Genomic DNA, 19,078 nt, shown 5'->3' with positions numbered 1-19,078 from the left:
GTGTCTGCTCCCAGCGTGTCCTCCCAAGGTCCAGCTGGGTTTATCTGCTCCCAGTGTGTTCCAGCTGGGTTTATCTGCTCCCAGCGTGTCCTCCCAAGGTCCAGCTGGGGGTGTCTGCTCCCAGTGTATCCCATGTTCCAGAGCCCATGGTCAGGGTGCTCTGAGCTCTGCATTGCTCCAGTGCCACTGGACAGCAGTGAGCCTCTCTTAGCTCCATGCTACACTCTGGCCTGTAGCAATTGGCTGGATCACATCTGCATTTAAAAGTTAAGATTAAACCCATTTAAGATTGGTGTGTATCTAATGTCATGTGATTGTATTATTCTTGAGTTTCTTTGCCAGTAATTGCATATGTTTTATTTTTTGAGTGTAGGATATTCCAAAATGGGTATTTTCACAGAGATAGAATGAATTTGGATATCTATGAGTAACTAGACAAAAATTAATTGCTTAAGCTCATCTCAAAATCAGTTACTAAAAAATGACAAGAATTGAGATAATTTGTTTTTACTTTACCATGTTCTGGAAATGTAGAATCAAGATACTTGCCCATCCGCTGTTCTTGCAGTTTTTAAAATCTTTGGTGTTTTCATAGGAATTTCTCTCTTGAACTTTACTTGTAATACATGGTTCCTATAGTTTTGTCCTTTAAAAATGGAACTGAAATGTACTAAATACAAGGTATTTCTGAAATCAAAATTAGTGTAATTCTTATAATTTAGAGAAATTTTGAAATCCTTTGTTATTTTTATCTTGGTCAACTAATGTATGAAGGGAACAAAATGCCTTATGTTCAATAAGGATTTAACTTTTGTTAAGATTTTTTTCATTTAATCATTTCAGGTGTTATTTTAAAATCACTAAAGGCTACTACAACTGATGCAATCCAGCTGTAATCTGGAGAATCTGAGATAACGTTGTTTAATGTTCTCTGCTAAACTTATGCCAATAATTGTTAATATTTCTATACATTTCAGTTAATTTCTTTAGTCTTTTGCTGTGGGACAGTATTTTTGATACCCTTAATGTCAAGCCAGTTATAGTAAAAACAGCTTTTGGAGCTAAATTTCTTTTATAATAAGAAGATATTCTAGTGAGTTTATCAGCATCAGGTAGAGCATTTGAGGAAGAGTATGTTTTTATAGGGTGAATGCTTCAGCTTTTAATAATTATTAGGCATTAACACAGCAGTCTTTAATGAATTTTGAATTGTCTTAAAGGAACCCAGCGAGAGTGGACCTCTTTTTACTGAGTTAAGGTTCTACATGCGAGCTGCTAAGCCAAATGAAAGTAAGCAGTCTGTTAAAATGTTTTTAATAACCTACAGCCATATATGAAAATAGAGCCTGTAAAAGTAAGGTTAAACTTTGAGTATACTTTTAGGTAATTTTAAGATAATTTTTAAATTATTGAAATTGAATTCAGATATAGAGTAAATTAGAGGGTTTTGGTAAAAAGTTCTTTGTAATTCTGTTGGTAGTATTGTCTAAATTTAAACTTGAGTTTCATCTCTATCCTTACAATGGATATGTGATTAACTTTCCTGCATACTTTTCATATACATTTCCATGAAATAAGCAGCTCACAGGTATGCAGAAACTGTAAGTGATGTGACTACTCCCTTTTTATGTAAGTCTTTACTCATGCAAATTCATGAACTTAACTTTATTTGTATTTTCAGTTCAGAAGTGGACTAAGTCCCATAAACTGAAATATTTAGGTGTACCAAGATATTGGGGTTCTGGCTTGCATGAAAGAGATGGAAACAGGTGAATATATCTTTTGTTGACATATATTGGAATTTATTTCATCCACAAACATTATCTCTTTTAGCCTAAGTTATTTTACAAGGTCTATTTTCTGCTTATCTTCATGTTGTTAACTTCTGCTACAAATTTTCATGTGCATGGCAAGGGTGTGTTTAGGGACTATATAAATAGGTATATTTTGTTTGTATTCTGTTTGTAACTCATATTTGTGTTTGTTACAGTGTTTATAATTGAGATTTCATTTGTTGTGAACACTGCTGTAAAATAATGATACTCTTTATGTATATGTGGATTAGAACCTTTTTATATTGTAATTAAAAGAAAGTGAATTTCTAATGTACAAGTCCTGAAATAATATGACTGAAGTTCTTCTTGTTGTGTGCACTTAAAGTGTATTTTCACTCACAGATATTAAGGACTTAATACTCTCTCAAATCTCTTCTATTTTCCATAGGGATGGAGCTTTTTCTGGCTTAATCTATGAGCTGGAATAACTGCTAGTCTCATGTTAAATATGTTTTAAGTCTAAGGATAGTTTTTAGTATTGTTCCATGCCAGGAAAGGTTTTTGTTACTTGGCTTTTGATGCTAATGCTTGCTTATGTAATAGTCCTTGTTCCTGGTGGCCCTTCTTTAAACAGCTGTGCTGCAGAGGAGTTTTCGTAGTTCTCTGGCACCTTACACCAGGTCAGGCTGCTTTGTGTGGCTCACTGCATAAAGCAGTCAGTGTCAGAAATGCCAGTTTCAGTAGATCCTCAATTGTAAAACTAACCTAATGTAAAAACAAAATTCATTTTGGTAGCAAAAGTAAATGTAGCATTTTTTTAATCCTGCAAATAAAAGTGACTTTGCATTCACTGTTTAGTGCATGAATTTCTTTAATATAATCACTATGAACTCTCCTAGTTCTAGAACCAGTTTGGCTATAGCAATGAATATCAGAACACCTCTGGCAAGTGAGATGTTTTTTTTCTTAACAGTAGGTCAAAAAAAGTTTGCAACAGATTTCAGTAAAGGAACATTATACATGAACATGTTAAATCACTTAGCTATTTAAAAATCTAAGAAATGTATTTTTGTAAGTAGATGATGCTTGGTTTTGCCTATAGTGAGTTACAGTAGGGATGCTTTCCTCTGTGAGCACTTGTTATTTTGTTGCATAACTAGAATATAGAGCAGTTCTTTTGATGGATGAACGTTTGAGTAGCTGATGTGAAAAAGGTAAGAATTGATGTACAGTGTTAAAAAAAATGCTGTATTTCAAGTATTTCCCACAGTTTCTTTTGAGAGAGACCTATTCAATCACTGGTTAGTACAGGTAACACAGAAATAAAAATTGCTGGTTTTTTGGCTTTGATTTTTTTTTTTTTCCTCCTTGAATTTAGCTATCGATTTATGATAATGGACCGATTTGGCAGAGATCTTCAGAAGATGTATGAAGAGAATGCAAAACAATTTCCCCATAAAACTGTACTACAATTAGGCCTGAGAGTAGTAAGTTTAAAAAATGCATTTTGTTTTCTCAATCTATCTTCCCTGTTTAAATGTCTCTGTTCAGTCCCACTTTTGTGCCGAGTCCAGGTCCTCTGGTGGGCAGACCTGGGTACTGCATTTAAATGACTTTTGTTTTGTTAGCTTGATATTCTGGAATATGTCCATGAGCATGAATATGTGCATGCAGACATCAAGGCCTCAAACCTCCTTCTGAGTTACAAGAACCCTAATCAGGTATTTATAATGAATTTTACTCCTCATGTTTTAAACCTTCTATTTGACAACAATGAAAGTGTTTTGAACCTGTGAAATCTAGCAGAAGCTCATTTTTAAGAATGTATATGGTAACATTGTTTCTGCTTGACATTTATATCTAGTTAATATTCTATGATTTTTTAATGCATTTTTCTGGACAGTTATCAGTTGACTATTTGGCCTAACTAGTATTCCAGAGAAATTCTTGAGATTAAAAAATTGACTCACAAATAGGTATTTGCAGGTGGAAGCCTAAAATTATGTAGCACACTGGTAAATTATGCTTGCCTGTCTGCATTGTTACCTCTGCTTTGTTCAAGAAATCCATCAGATAAGTGTTCTGTTACTTGGAAAAATTGGTCTTCACAGTGTTGATTGTTCCACTTGATTTATGGAAGTCTTTCATTTTTCTGCATTTTTAAATCTCTTTACTATTCAAACAATGCATATTAGAGTTTCAAATTATGGATTTGTTCTTGCTCAAATGTTTTAGCTTGTGAAAGATGTAAAATAGTAATTTCAGTTCTCCTAAAGTAACTGTGTTGTTATTGAGAAGTAGTAGTATGCAGTATTGTTCAAATGGGTCAGCTGACTTTAAAGAGGGTAGCACAGTGAATGTGTTTATAACTCTATGGACATTACTTCTTTTTTTGCATGTTACTTGGGTTTGTTTTTATTTTCTAAAATCTCATTTTACTGGTAATAACTATTGTACTGTACTTGCCTTCTGTAGCAAGCAAGAAATGACTTCCAGATCAGACTGCTTTGTGGAAAACAATGAAACCTAACTGACACTTTGTTTTCAAATCATATGTGTTAAGTTTAATAAAGTACTGAGAATTATTCACAGTTGAACAACTTGCCATTCTTAATACTTTCAAAGAAGTTGTGAGAATGGTTGGGAGTTGTGTTTGTTATTTGTGTATTTTTTGTATTTATGGTTCTTTAACCTTCTAATGCTTTGTGGGAATTGCTAGGTGTACCTGGTGGATTATGGACTTGCCCACCGGTACTGTCCTGAAGGAGTTCACAAAGTATATAAAGAAAATCCTAAAAGGTGCCATGATGGAACTGTGGAATATACCAGTATTGATGCACACAAGGGTGTGGGTAAGGATGTAAAACTCTGTAATAGGCATTTGCATATCCCTTTTTATAAAGAAAGGACTTATAAAACTCAGTGCAGCAAATAAACAAACCAGGTCTGTGATTCTAAAAAACATGCTTTTCCTTTTTTTTAAATTTTTGTTCTTTATGTGCTATGCTGGCATTTTTCTTTTTTTCTATTTACTAAATTTTACTAATTGTATTTTAATGTTAACTTTGTTAAGAGCTCCTTAATTTATAAAGATAAGAGGTTCAACATATTGCTTTTTATTAACCAAGTATAAATGGAATAGTGCTTGGTAGATCTTGATAGAAAAATAGGTCCTGCTTTTAGGAGAAAAATAGTTGCTGTTATCGATGGGAAAGTGTTTTTTATTTTAACTCAAAAAAATGCTATTTAATTAATTAATTATGCCTATAGTCACTGAACATCAAAAAACAAGAAGTGAGAAAAGGTTGAATATGTAAAGGACAGGTTTATGTCTGATTAATCACTGAGGATTTATTGTAAAAATTTCATTTTCTTCTTCAATTTTGCTTTATTAGCATAAGAGTGTTTTCTACAAAAATAACAGTTGTTGAAAATTATTATATACTTGAGGATACTTAAAGCTGAACATAACCAAAGACAACTTGATCTGCTGATTTATATTTCTAGTGTAGTCTGTGGTCACTGTGTATGTGAATTGTTTTGGTGGGGTTTTTTTTTGTGGTTGTTTATTTTCAGGTGGGTTTTTTTTGTGAAGGCTTTGGGATCTGATCTCATACAGTCCTTTGTTCAGTTTTCAGGCCACATAAAATAATTCAGCATTGTAGAATATTTTTTGGGGGAGGTGGGGGTTTCAGCACTTTTACCTTTTTATAGATGAAGGGAAGTAAAAACTATTTTGAACTGAAAGTCAATCACTTCACTAACTTGTTCTATTTTTTCCACAACCTGAGCACTTAAAAAGCTTCCCAAATTTGGATAACTGCAGCATGTCATGTCTTTGAATAGGAGAGGTTGATAAAGGGCTTGAAAAAGAAGTGATCCTTCCAGATCTAGGAACAATATTTTTTTCCTTCCTAGTTTTCATGCTAAAATAAAGACATAAGTAACAGATAAAGTAGTGTTAGCATTGTCTCAACATAAAAATGTATAAATTTTTACTGTTGTTAAACTGTGTGTGCTTTATTAACTAATGTTATGGTTGGTTTTTTTGTATGTGCATCTGTATTTAGCACCATCGAGACGTGGTGATCTGGAGATCTTGGGTTACTGTATGATTCATTGGCTTAGTGGCCATCTACCATGGGAAGATAATTTGAAAGATCCAAATTTTGTCAGGGACTCAAAAATCAGGTGAGAAGCTGTTTGTTTTCATTCTCTTTTGAAAATGAAAATGTCTTTCTGTAGAAATGCTTTGTACTTTGAGTATGTTCCCTTTTGGTAAGCTGCTCTTATTGTATATACCTCCATTTTTCCTTTTATGTCTCATGTATCCTTGACATGTAATTAAACATCACTTGTCCTGTTCTGCTGGCTTCTTTTGCGTGTCTGAGATGTTTATTTTTCCACTGCAGTATTGGCACTTTAGAATTGCCATGGTGAAGCCAAAGGCACTCTTAGCAGGATGCAGGTAACCATCAGTTGTGCTTTACAGGAAGAGAAGTGTGGAGTGTGAGTCTCTTTAACACCATGCTCTCATTCATGTGGCAGAAGTGAAGGCTAAAGGGGAGTCTTCACTGTCTCTGAGCATCATTCCAGCTAGAGCACTACTGTTACGGGATTTTAAAAATATTTTTCATTTTGTTCTTCAGCCTCATTGTCAACGTACCTTCATCTTCCCCTCAGCCCAGATCAGCTTTCTCTTGTCACATATTTAATATGAAGAGAGCTGTTCCAGTGCAGCAGTTTCTGTCTCATTAACAAATATTTGTTATTTGGCTTCCTTAGCATCAGTATGTGAAGGTTGAAAATGGACCAGTTCTTTTTCTTCAGTCTTCTACTTGCTTTTGAGAATCAAAAGCTGTTTCAGATGGCACATCTGGCATTCATCAGGTTCTGAAATGTGCTGCATACCTACAAATGGCTGTGCTAAGTCATAACAGAGGCTTATGCAGTAGTGTTTCTTGTGTCTGACAGTGGCCCAAACTGGGTAGTTAAATAGTTTATCAGAACAGGACAAGATTGAAAATTCAAAAGAAACAGTAGTTTTGACTAATTTTGTTTTTCAGATGTAGAGATAATATTTCCATTTTGATGGACAAATGCTTTCCTGGGAAAAATAAACCAGGTAAGAGGAGCTATTTTAAAATACTTGTTTACTGAACTTTTTACCTATTTTAATTATTCCTTTCAATCAGGAACAACAAAGTGGCATGAATTAGATTGTTGCTTAAGAGAAGTCTAGACTTCATTTTGGCTGCAGTTTTGTACACTACAGACACTGTGTTGTTTCTGGTGTAGCCCAGTATTCATTTCAAACATGAGATGTGCAAATTGATTTTTCACCACTGAATTTTAGATATGGAAATTTAAGAAGCAGTGCAGCCTTGAAGTATACATTGTTCCTATTTGGCACAGGTGATTTGCTGAGTACATTATTTATTATTTTTAAACTGACTCTATTAGAAATACACTTTCCTGGGATCTTACTATTTAGTTATTTTTAGCCACTCCTGGTGATCAGAAGAGTTGTCTCATTCAAGTGTGACTTGTTTGTTTTTTCAGTGGTCTAATGTTTCATGTATTATTTAGTATATGTTTCAGTCTTGAACTGATGAAGTTCTGAGATAACATTGAATTTCCTTTTCCACATTTTTAAATATAGACATAAGAAATACTATGTAAATAACCATTCATTGGTGAAAATTGGCCTATTAGGGTTTTTTACGACTGACTGTTTTCTTCATTGCAATAAACATGTAAAAAACAGTGATGCTGTCATCACTGGGTAATGAACCTTGGTATAATTTTTTTCTAAAATGTGTAGTAAAGACATAATTATTATGAGTTTATAAATAACCATTTCAAGAATAGCATAAGTAGTGTATGCATAATTTCTGTCTCTTTTGTAGTAAAAGTGAATGATTAAAATGTCTTCAAATAGAAATTAATTGGAGGTGCCATTTCTTTAGATGAAATAGCCAAATACATGGAAAAGGTGAAGGTACTCAGCTATGAAGAGAAACCTGTTTATCAGCATTTCCGAGAAATACTTCTGCAAGGTCTCAAGGCCATTGGACAAAAAGATGATGGTTTGCTTGACTTTGGCTTGGCAGAGAATGGAGACTTTGACAGAAATCCTGCACAAAAGGTTTTACTCTCAAAATTCATGTCATCTTTTATTGCATTTGGTTGAGTAAGAGTTAGTGATGTTGGAAGTAGGTGTCATAACTTAATCCAGTAGCAAATAATTAAATAGTGAAATGTTTAAGTCCTAATTGCACACATTATTTTTCTAATTAAACTTAACTAATTGTTAATAAAACTTTATACAGAATGATGTTTATAGAGGTACTTTTATAGTAGATAGTACCTCGGATAACAAAATTTGTATACTTAGATATAATGATGTTTGAACATTAATTTGGTTAATTTACTTACTTCTTTAAATTGGTAAAACTCCTGATGATTCAAAGTATATGTAAGATTAGTCTAGTTTTTGTTTTGTATTAATTTCCTTTCCTTGACTAGTTCAAAGCTTAATTTTAAGTATACATCTTTATACCAAGTATTTGATTCTGGAATTACATTATTGATTTCACTAATCTAATATGTTATTTTGAGTCTTAACTGTATTGGTAGGCTAGGGGTGTTTTCTTCCTTGTATTTAAGAAACCTTAAACTCTAGACTTGAATTCCAATTTGAATATGGCATTAAGGACTTTTTAAGCTTTAGGGAAAGTGTATGTTTAAACACCTTATACCCATAAAAAAGTGGTCACATAATGGGACACTAATTATCATCTTCTATTTCAAACTGCATTTATTACTTCTTTATTTACATTTGTTAACAGCAGGTTGGCAGTTTGCTGATTCCTTTAGCATGAAACAGGGAACTGAGAATTATTATACAGGATAATAGTACAAGTATGTTGCATTGCTTACTGGCATGATCAGCAGTGTATTAAAGATAGGGGAAAAGAAGGAAATAAAAAACTTGTAGGATTCTAAAGTCTTCTGAAGATACATGTTCAGCATTTCTTAGATTTTTTTGCCCAGTAATTATTTTGGCTAAAATCATACAGCTGTGATCTGTATACTAATATTTCCTACTGAACTGAGTGTAAACGTCCCTCCAAAAGGAGAGTTTGACAGCATAAGTTCTGTTCCCCTTGTGGTTTGATATGGCTTGTGACCTGTATTTTGGGGAAAAAAATAATCTGTCTTTAATGGTTGGCTGGTTTCTTTGCTGAGTAAGTTGGCCTGCTGCAGAGCCAACATCTGTGACCTTTAATGTCCTTGTCCAGCAGAGATGTCTGGTGCACATTTGCAATAGAATAAAAACTTCAAAAATCTTGGTTTTTTAGCCTGTATCAGTCAAAACCATTTCCAAAGGGTGGGATAACCCTTTTCCATACGTTCTTACCTCCAAGCAAAAAGAAGTAAGCCTTTTCATTGGGTTTCTCCTGTTTTTATATAGTTTGAGAACCATGTGCATGGTCAGCTTACTCAATTGTCACAAATATGAAGCACTTAGATAAAACAGGGAGTGCTGCTGGCCCACTTGAGTAAGTGTTTTCAGCTGTCAGCTTCATATTTCAGTGGACTTGATGCTACTTCATGCCTGTTACTGCTAGTGTCTGGACAGAATAAGATTGGTGGGCATCATAACATTCTTGCTTTTGACCAAACACCAGGACAGATGACTCTTCCTTCTGTGTTGAGTTTTGTAGGCCTTGTGACAGCTGCAGTATAGGCTATGGTAGAAGATGACTTAGTGTTTTAAAAATAAGCTCCAAATTCCAAACTTCATTAAAAACTATTCTCCATAAATATATTTGCCATTGATCAGTAGCATTTTGCCTCTGAAAGCCAGAATCTTCTATCACATGCTGAATTTTGTTTGAGGTACTTAATGCCTAATTTGAAAAAGAAAAATGCAGTCTGGCATCCACCCTTGAGAATATTGTGACCTCTAACACAAAATATTTATGACATTTTGGTTGGTTTAATTTGGTTCTTTTAATCACAGCAGGTCTTAACACACCTATTCTTCATTGCTTTTGAGGCAATCTACCATAATATTTTCTTAAAACAGTGTTATTTGACATTCTGAAGTTATGGTGTTTCATAGTTAGGAGATAATATTTCTAGCATCTGTGTAAATACCCTCTTAGACTGTAGCTGTTCTATCAGCTAATTGAGCCATGGTGGGCATTTACATGTTACATATAAACATGGTTGTTCTGGAATCTGTCATTCTCCAGTATTGGTATTTGGGTAAAAGTCACAGATGTCTGCTGTATTAAAAGTTAGCATTTTATTTTCTATATCATGTCTCAAGTTTCCCCAGATGTATGAGTAAATGAAACATAGTCCACAGATGTGCTTGAGGTTTTTCCCTTTTTTTTTTCTTTTCTTTTTTCTTTATAGTAAGCATGCTAGTTTGTGAGTGTGGAATTCTCTAGTAGTTCTAGACAAACAAGAAGCTAGCAGTACCATTTATTGAAGGAAGTATTTCAAGCTCTTGACTAAATAATTTAGAGCAAGACCACATTTTACTGTTGTTCAGTGCCGAAGAGTGTCTGGGAAATATTGGGAGTGAAGTAGCCTGGAAAAATACAGATCTTAGTGATTTGTAGTTCCTTCTAATGTTCAGGTTCAGATGTGCAGGTGTTGCTTTTGTCAGATGAATGCTGCCTGATTTCTACTGCTATGTAATTCACCTGCATCAAGATTAAGAAACCGCTTTTTATTAAATAAGCTTGGAAACAAGATAAATGTATTTTGCTTTTCTGTAATATGTATTGAATATCTGTTTTTCTGATGAGCATTTAAAACGTTTCCTAGTACAATTGGGAGGAATGCATTATCTCTCATATAAAAGCAGTACAGTGCTGAAATAGTCCTCCTTAATTTTGGTCAGAATGAACAAAAGTGTCTGTGTTTATTCCTGCCTAATGCATCACAAATCTGCTGACATGCTAACCTTGGAGTCTTGGCTGGCGGTAATCAGGCCTGTGCACCGGCAGGAAAGATGTACCTAATGCACTCCATCAGTGCAGTTTGCATATGGAAGTTCTCACAGGGGAGCTGCCCTGTGCCAGCTGAGGGTTACCTGCCCACTGCAGTTATTGTATGTAATTATCGAACCAATCTGTTCAGCCCAGCAGGGTTTAGATGGTAATCATGAAGCAACACTTTGGAAAGGAAAGATGTAATGCACTCTCCCCTTCTCCTGTGAGCTGTGTGAAGTTGTAGCCACTTTTAAAGCTGTATTAGTAAAGCTCTAGTCGCACACAATTAAAAAATAAATAAATTAAGAGGAAGGAAAAGTAAAACTCCTTCAGTGTTCAGTGCTTTTCATGTATGCTCAATGCAGGTCACTTCATCTTTTGCAAAAATCATGGCTTTAAAGCAATGATTTTCCTTAACTAGTTCAGGAATACTTGCAATAGTAAGATTAATTGTAATACACAGATAATAAGAGTTCTGTCCATTTAGGGGTTTTAAGATAATGTACCTTGAATAGAGTTCAGATTTTCCAAATACCTCTCTTTGGAACTGAACCCATGGTTGGTATTTAAAAAAAAAAGTACTGTCAGTGAGTATTAGCTGCTTTTGAGCTGTGCAAAGAAAGCCTTAATAAGCAAGGATCCAAACAAACTTGGCTTTAATGTGGTGTAATTTCTTTAGAAAATCCAATTAATAAGAACTTGAGATAAAATGTTAAGTGTTCTTTTAAGTTTTTCAGATTGTTCCTTTTGTAACATTTATTCAGTGTAAGATAAAAAAAACCCAGGTTATGATCACAACACCTCATGTTTTCCTAAATCAAAATTGCAACTGCTAAAGTGATCTGCAGACTGGGGAACTGTTGTTTCAAATTCTGTATAGATTAGTACCAGTATTCTTGTGTTAATACAGGAATACATCTTTTCTATGACTGAAGACATTTTAGAATATATAATATAAAATAAGGGAATACCTTGTGAGGATATTATCTGCTTTACATGATCTTTCTTGCTCTTGAGTTCAACTGCTAATTTTTGGTGCTTTTTTTTTTTTTACAGAAAAGAAGAAAGGCAGTGGCAGCAGCTGCAGCGAGTGAGAGCACTGAGGCAAAAATGGAAGATACAGAAAGTCCAAAGAAGAAGAAAGCTGCTATTTCAAGTAAGTCAAAAGATTGTTCTGACAGTCACATGTACTGGTGTGGCAGGATAACTTGGCTAAAGTCCAGACCCTCACACAGCACTTGCTCCCCTTCCCAGTGGAGAAAATAGGATGAGAAAACCCATTAATTAAAACAAAGATGAAGAAATCTTTTACTGTTTACTGTTTTGGGCAAACCTGATTCAACTTGGGAAAAATAAATGTAATATATTGCAAATTTAAAATAAATTTGGGTAGTGATAAACACTAAAACAACACCTTTCCTTCCCCTTCCTCCAAGCTCAACCTATTTCACCCTAAACTCTACCACTCTTCTTGTTTAGTGCAGGGGTCCTGAAGGGGAAGTGTGCTGTGGTCTCTGTTGCTCCTTCATCCTTACATTTTCCCCTTGCTCCAGTGTGGACTCTCTCTTTTGGGTTGCAGTCTTTCAGGGGTAAAAAAAAGGTGGTCCAATTTTTTCAGGGAATATCCATTTTTTCCCGGTTGGGCTCTCACATGAGTTGCAGGGGAGATATGCTCCATTCTGGGTCCTTCCTGAGCTACAGGAAATATGTGCTCTGAGGAATTGGAATACCACTTCCACCTGTGACTTTGGTGATCTGTCTGCTGTTTCCCACTCTTCTCCCTGCACTGCTACTCTCTTTCTACCTGTTCAATTATTTATTTTTTTTATCCTTTCTTAAATCTTCCACAGAGGTGCCACAAACAAGTGTGGCTCAGCTTTGGCCTACAATGGGCTTATTTTGAGGCTTTGGCCTGCAGTGGGTTTGTACTGGAGCCAGCTGGAAAGGGCTGTGTCAGGCACAGGAGAGCAGCTGGCCTCTCCCCACAGAGGCTAGCCCTGAAGCTGACCTCAGCTTACCAAAACCCAGCCACATAAAATACCCAATAGAACCTTTAGCAGTTCAAGTGCTTTTGATCTTTTGCAATTTCTTTTTAGATTAACTTTTTTAAGTAAAGTTAAAATATTTCAACTTTCTATGTAAGAAAGGACTGTGCTCCAGTTAAGTAGTGCCCAAAGCTGGTGGAATTGCTGGTGATAAAAATTGGTAGCTGAACAAATTTTTTTCATTTTGCCATCGTTCTTTCTCTGCTCATTCTCATTTTTGTCCTCCTGTCTTGTCCAGTTTGCTGTTAGAACATGCTGACTCCTCAGGATTCCTCTGCACAGAGTGTTAAAGCCAAGGGCTAACAGCAGCAGCTTCCAAAAGCAAGCGTGCTTAAAGTCAAGGAAAGGATTATCTATAAGGATAGAAAATGCTGAAGCTATTATTTCAACATAATTTGGCATAGTTTCAGTGCAGTATGGAAAAAGTCATGGACAGATAAAGTAGGATTATTGAAAATCCAATGTGAGAAATCTTCAATAGATTTGTATAGGGAAAGCTGGTGGTGAGTGTCCAGTTAAACTGCTTTATGTGAACTGAATAGCAAAGATGTTTTTCCTAAAGAATTTTGGTGTATAATTTTAAGTAAAATACCAGATGTTGTCTGTGGTCAAATAGTCTAAAAATAAAGCAGTAGGACTGAAGTCTACCCCAAAACAAATGTCCTTGTTTAAAAATGGATTGATGGGGTATTGCAGGATGGGAAACTGTAAGCTTTCAAAGCCAGTAATAATATTGGTGAGTTCTGGATTTACCCTGGTATACTTACTCAAACTATGGAACAAAGTACAAGGAATGAAGCTAATGTTATTCCAGGAGGTGACTCTGCTTTGGTCATTTTCAGCTGTTCATATTACAGAATTTTAATCATTAAGGCCAGTGATTATTTCTGGTTTTTGAATGTGTATTTACTTATTGATTTCAATTTATTATAAATTCTCTAGTCTGTCAGTGGCTGAAAAAGTATTAATTGGATTATACTTTCTTTCAAAGCAATAGAATGATGCTGACAGTTTTAGCTTTTATGCTTATATGATGCTGACACAGTTCCAGCATTTTAGATATAATTTAAGACTTTTTAACAAAATACTTAAAACATTTGACTATTTTCTGGTTGTGGTTTAATACACATGTGCAGAACATACTTTCTTTTCTTATACTATACTAGTTTTTCCTGGGATTGTAGATTGAAATAATAATAGAAGGAGATGGAAAAGAACTTGAAGAATTGCAATCCAGGTGGTAACTTCAGCTTTTTGTAAACAATGAGTTTTTTTGAGACTAAGTAAAGGTATTTGGGAGGCTGTATAGATTTTCAACATAAGCTTAAATGAGAAAAACTTGCTAGTTCAATAAAGTTACAGATGAAATGGCTCTAATTTCACCTTTTTACACTACTCAATTTAATGAATACCAACTAGAGGGAGTATATAAAATGCTTTCAGGTGAAATGTGATACATGTACTTACTCATTTGATTCTCTCCAAATTTGGAATTAAAAACTTTAGCAACTATTACATGATTCATAAACCTGTGTTGAAGGAAAGAGCAACTGTTTCATAATAGTTTCTGATCCTGATGCTTTTATAGTTTGAAAAGGTCTGATTATTACAGAAATACTTAAAATTGTGTTTCCAAATCTGACTAGTTTTGTGTTACCATGGACTTGTTTCTCCATTAAATGGTTTTTCCTGTAGCTTAAAAAAAAAAACAACCCCGAAGTTCAGTAAAATGGATATTTTCTTGATGCCTCTTAGTTGCACAATTTGAGGTTGAGTCATACAGCAATGCTTTAAAAGTTGTTGAAATTCTGTATTATTTGTTTCTAAGGGGCATAAATATTGTGGAATGGTGGTCGCTCTTCAGGTATTCAAACAACATCTCATAAATGTTTCAACAGAAAGCAGTGGCAAGAGCTTTGCAGCCTCTTCTCTTGCTGTTCAGCTCATCAGCATTAACCACATCTGACTGTGCAGTTTGTCTTGTCCAGTCCAAGAGATCCTGATCAGCTCTGTGGCATTTTGAGTACCCAAAGGTGCTCAGTGGCCATAGGAAGTCTGCCAGTATTGAAGTCTGCTGGGGCTGGGGAGCCCTCAGACTTGTAGGAGGAGGAAGAAAGAATTGTTTGAGGATCTTCAAAAGCTATTTAACTTAGAAAAGGTGTGGTAGGAGGTGCTTTTAATGTTAAAGAATTTTAAATATTGTAGATAGGGAGGTTAAAATAGATTTGGTTTACATTTAATTTCTTTGTGGTTCTTCATGAATAGTAGGGTATTTTTCTGCTATTTGCAAGTGACAAATTCAGTGAGAATTGCTTTGAAAATGTGTCGCTAATCATAATAAAGAGAAAAATTAGTGTCCAACATATAAAATATTGGAGTGTTATTGTGTACTTCTGTGTGTGCTTGGAACACAGTTCTTTATTAAAATCTACCTTTATATTTTAAGCTTGTTTCTGTACAATATTTTCAGATCATTTCTAGCACTTAAACACATATAAAATGTAAGTGATTTATGTTCCCTTTTTACATTTAATGGGACGTTCTTGTGTTTGCTGCTAATAAGAAGTATTAAAACAAAACATCTTGTAATGAAAATTTTCCATGTGTAAGGTTTTTTATAATGACTTTACATGTAGAACTAAGTAATTTAAGAAAAAAAGTTTTGTCTGCTTTTTTGGTTGTTTTTCTGTGACCTGAAGATGAATTGCAGTATGTTGAACAAGTATTGCAATTCAAACTCAGATATAAAATTTGCAAGTGAAATTTTTCTACAGGAAAGAAAAATCATACTGCAGTGACTCAGATTTTTACAGGGAACTAACCTTTTGCAAGATTGCAAGTAATGTTTTGAATTAAACTGCCTTCCTCCTGCAAATTGCTGTGTGGCAAAGAGGAAGGTTAATTTCAGACACATGCTGCATGGGACAAATGATTTCTGTTTATGTACAATTGTGTTTTGAAATATCTTCAGTGAAGCAATTTTTGCAAATAGAAGTAAACCAGTTTCGGTTTCATTTGGAACAATTTTATATGAAAATTTTTAAAGAACACTCATATATTTGATATTATCTGTAAGAAATACAGAGGCATAAAGTCATAAATAATAGATTCTTGTGTTCTGATGTTTTTCCTTACGAGAATATGAAAAGTATTTGCTTTATTTGTTGCAGGAAAGGGAGTTCTTGGCAGAACAGAGTAGCTAAAGCTAAGCTCCATCCCACAATTTCACTGACTTTTCTCTCTCATCCCCACCCCACAGTCATGTATTTACTGGAATTCAAGTCCCTGTTTGCATTCTTCTGGCTTCTTTTTCCTGAGTTGTATTTCTGAATTCTTGTAGAAAAAGAGCTGCTGTGAAAACAGAAAAGGCCAGCTAACCACAACTACTATTTCTTGCCCTTGTAATTTCTTCAGCAGCTTCAGAGCACTGAAGAATGCTGGTCTGAGAAGTGTTATTCACCAGGTGTTTTCAGTTATGTAGGGGTTCCCTGGCTGAACTGGGAAAGAGCTTGTCAGAGGACTCTTCCTTAAAGGAAGGAAGGAGTTTTCTTAAAAGAAGACTTCATCTTCTTACAGTCTTCTTAAAAGAAGATATTGTCTTTTATCTTCTTTAAAAGAAAAGTATCTCTTCATTAGCTCCATATTCAAACTGCCCAAAGTGATTAGAGAATGTTGGTGTTTAACTCATTAAATGCTGCATCCTGGCCTAAGTTCCCATTTGATGTTTGCTCAGACCAAATTTTATTGCTAAGTGTCCTAGTTTCAGCTGGGATAGAGTTAGTTTTCTTTGTAATAGCTGGTGCAGTGCTGTGTTTTGGATTCAATATGAGAATAACACAGATGTTTTGGCTGTTGCTGAGCAGTGCTCAGCCTAAGTCAAGGAGTTTCCAGTTCCCTGTCCTCTGCCAGTGAGAAGAAGCACAAGAAGCCAGGAGGGAGCACAGCCAGGCCAGCTGATCCAGACTGGCCAGAGGGATATTCCATGCCATGGAGTGTTATACCCAGTATATAGAGTGGGGGAGTTGGCTGCAGGGGCCAGTTGCTGCTGTTACTGCTGGGGTTCAGCCGGGCATCAGTCAGTGAGTGATGAGCTCTGGTATTGTGCATCACTTGTGGGTTGGGGTTTTTTTACATGTGTGATAATTAATCTCTTTACTTTTTTATTATTACATATTACTTTATTGTAATTATTAAACTGTTCCTATTTCAACCCATGGGATTTTTCTCCTTTTTCCAATTCTCTTCCACTTCCCACTGGGAAGGGAGGGGGAGTAAGTGAATGAACTTTGCATGATAGGTAGTTACTGTCTGGGGTTAAATTGTGATCCCAGAGCTGGATGAGCTTAGCACAAGGTCCAAAAAATAGCTTAGTACTGGAAAGCATTATAAAAGTAAAAGTTGGCACATGGGGAGGAAGGAGGGGTGTAGATTTTGTAGAGGATCTAATTCTTTTGGTGAAGATGAGCTAAAAAAATGTCTCAACTCCATGTGATGATACTCTTGGAGAAGTTGAGCCGAACAACATGTTTTTTAGGAGAAGGTCAGTGTCCAGAAATAGTTGAAGATTTCTCCTCTGTCCGTGGCATGTTCCCATCCCCAGTTAAAGCTCAATAAATTATTTGATTTGAGCTATACTTTTAAAGACTAAAGTTTTTTTCTTGTGACCTGTTTTTGTTATTTTATTTTTGTTATTTTATTTAACACACAGTTTTTGTTTTGTTTGAATTGCAGATGCAATTGCTGCCAGAACCGAGAAGATGACCTCACCAAAGAAAAGCACAGCAACCAGAAAGAGAGTCAAGAAGTAAATAATATATGGAGCAACAAATTAAGTTGCTCTGTGGCTCATTTCTGAATTTTTTTTGTTGGTGGCACTGGAATCTTTTTCTTTCCTTTTGAAATGATGAGTTCTGTAAAAACATGGACTGCTGTTTGTACCTGTTTTTGAAGAATAAATGTTTTATTAAAATATTTGCATAATTTATATACATGTAAATACTAATGCAAAATTTTACCAACTTGTGAAGTGGGGATGCATTTTTATTCTTTATATACATGAATTCATGTCTTTAAGGCAAACTAAAAAAGAGTGTTTTTTCCCTGCTTTGTAATGTAGAGATGAAGCCTTTTTTACTAGTTTCATTATGGATACTGTATAAGAAACAGCAGTGTTGCATCTGATTTCTCACAGTTCTGAGTAAAGTCATATTGGTGGTCACTTAAATGCACACTGAGATGAAATCTGAAAAAGCATAAATAACTTTTAAATATGTTACAAGTGTTTGAATTAAAAACAGAACATAAGGCAAAAATCAAGTCCTTCCATTGTAGTTTATATAAAATGCATTTAATTCTTTGGAAGACAGGTACTGAATTTTAGCCATTTTTTGCATAGTATTTGTGTTTCTATCACTTTTCCAATTATTCACAGTTTCTCTGGAAAGAAAGAGACCAGAATTTCAGACAAAGGGCCCGGGGCAAAGAAAAGAACCAACTAAAAAACAATGCCTATTCTCAACCACCCCTCAGGTTTTCTTTTTATAATAGGTAAAAGACTAGAATATAATTGTGAGTAACTTTGTGCAGGATCTAGTTCCCATGAAATATTGTCTCACGTCTGCTTCTCTCAGCAGTAATGGTTTACCTTTACTTGAGGAGCATGTAATCTTCCAAATCCTTTTGTACATGTACTTCCTTGGTTAGCTTTGAGTCCTCTCTTCAGAGTTGTTAGTTAAAAATTAGTGTTGGATTCCAGTGTGAAACACTGCTACTTTTCATATATCTACTGCAACATACACATGATAAGGCATGAACATCATTCTTACCAGGCCAACCGAAAGTTTGGCAAACCAAAAGGAATCCATATGAGCCAGTGAGAGTGTATTCGTGTGGATGTCCAGCTTGCTTGATTGTATAATGTCTGAGTAGCAACTCATGAGATTAAATAAATATGTTGTAGCATGAAGTGTTGAATGAATGAATGATGAAGTTATTTTTTGAAACAAGGGAATCTGTTTTTTTGAAATAAAACTGGAATACCATATTGAAGAGGTGCTTTCTCATTTCTGTTGACTGTTAGGCTTGTCTTCTGGGTGTTAGCAAAGTGTGGCTGACAACTTTAAGTGTAGCATTCTCTTAATTTCAGATGTAAAAATAGGTTTGCTAAAGCCTCTCTCATGTTTAAAACTCCTCAAATCAAACTACCATTTTAATGACTTCGTTTAATCATTTTGTTCAGAAAGTG

The 19,078-nt window shown here is 34.9% G+C and overlaps 1 protein-coding gene across 2 annotated transcripts in view; it reads left to right on the top strand.

Annotated features, from left to right (window-relative positions):
- VRK1 (VRK serine/threonine kinase 1) overlaps positions 1-18,877 on the top strand; it is a 29,198-nt gene extending 10,321 nt beyond the window's left edge. For both annotated transcript variants that reach the window (XM_063159992.1, XM_063159993.1), the window contains 10 exons: positions 1,221-1,290; positions 1,682-1,769; positions 3,154-3,262; positions 3,404-3,496; positions 4,495-4,627; positions 5,846-5,966; positions 6,842-6,900; positions 7,745-7,923; positions 11,846-11,945; positions 17,566-18,877. In XM_063159992.1, the coding sequence (XP_063016062.1) occupies positions 1,221-1,290; positions 1,682-1,769; positions 3,154-3,262; positions 3,404-3,496; positions 4,495-4,627; positions 5,846-5,966; positions 6,842-6,900; positions 7,745-7,923; positions 11,846-11,945; positions 17,566-17,642 (1,029 nt within the window). In that variant the 3' untranslated portion in view covers positions 17,643-18,877. The remainder of the gene's footprint in view (positions 1-1,220; positions 1,291-1,681; positions 1,770-3,153; positions 3,263-3,403; positions 3,497-4,494; positions 4,628-5,845; positions 5,967-6,841; positions 6,901-7,744; positions 7,924-11,845; positions 11,946-17,565) is intronic.
- Positions 18,878-19,078: the final 201 nt, after the last annotated feature.

Source organism: Melospiza melodia, chromosome 6, assembly GCF_035770615.1.
Source record: "Melospiza melodia melodia isolate bMelMel2 chromosome 6, bMelMel2.pri, whole genome shotgun sequence".
Classification (NCBI taxonomy): domain Eukaryota; kingdom Metazoa; phylum Chordata; class Aves; order Passeriformes; family Passerellidae; genus Melospiza; species Melospiza melodia.
The sequence above is the reverse complement of the archived record's forward strand: the minus strand, read 5'-3'. Positions and strand labels throughout refer to the sequence as shown.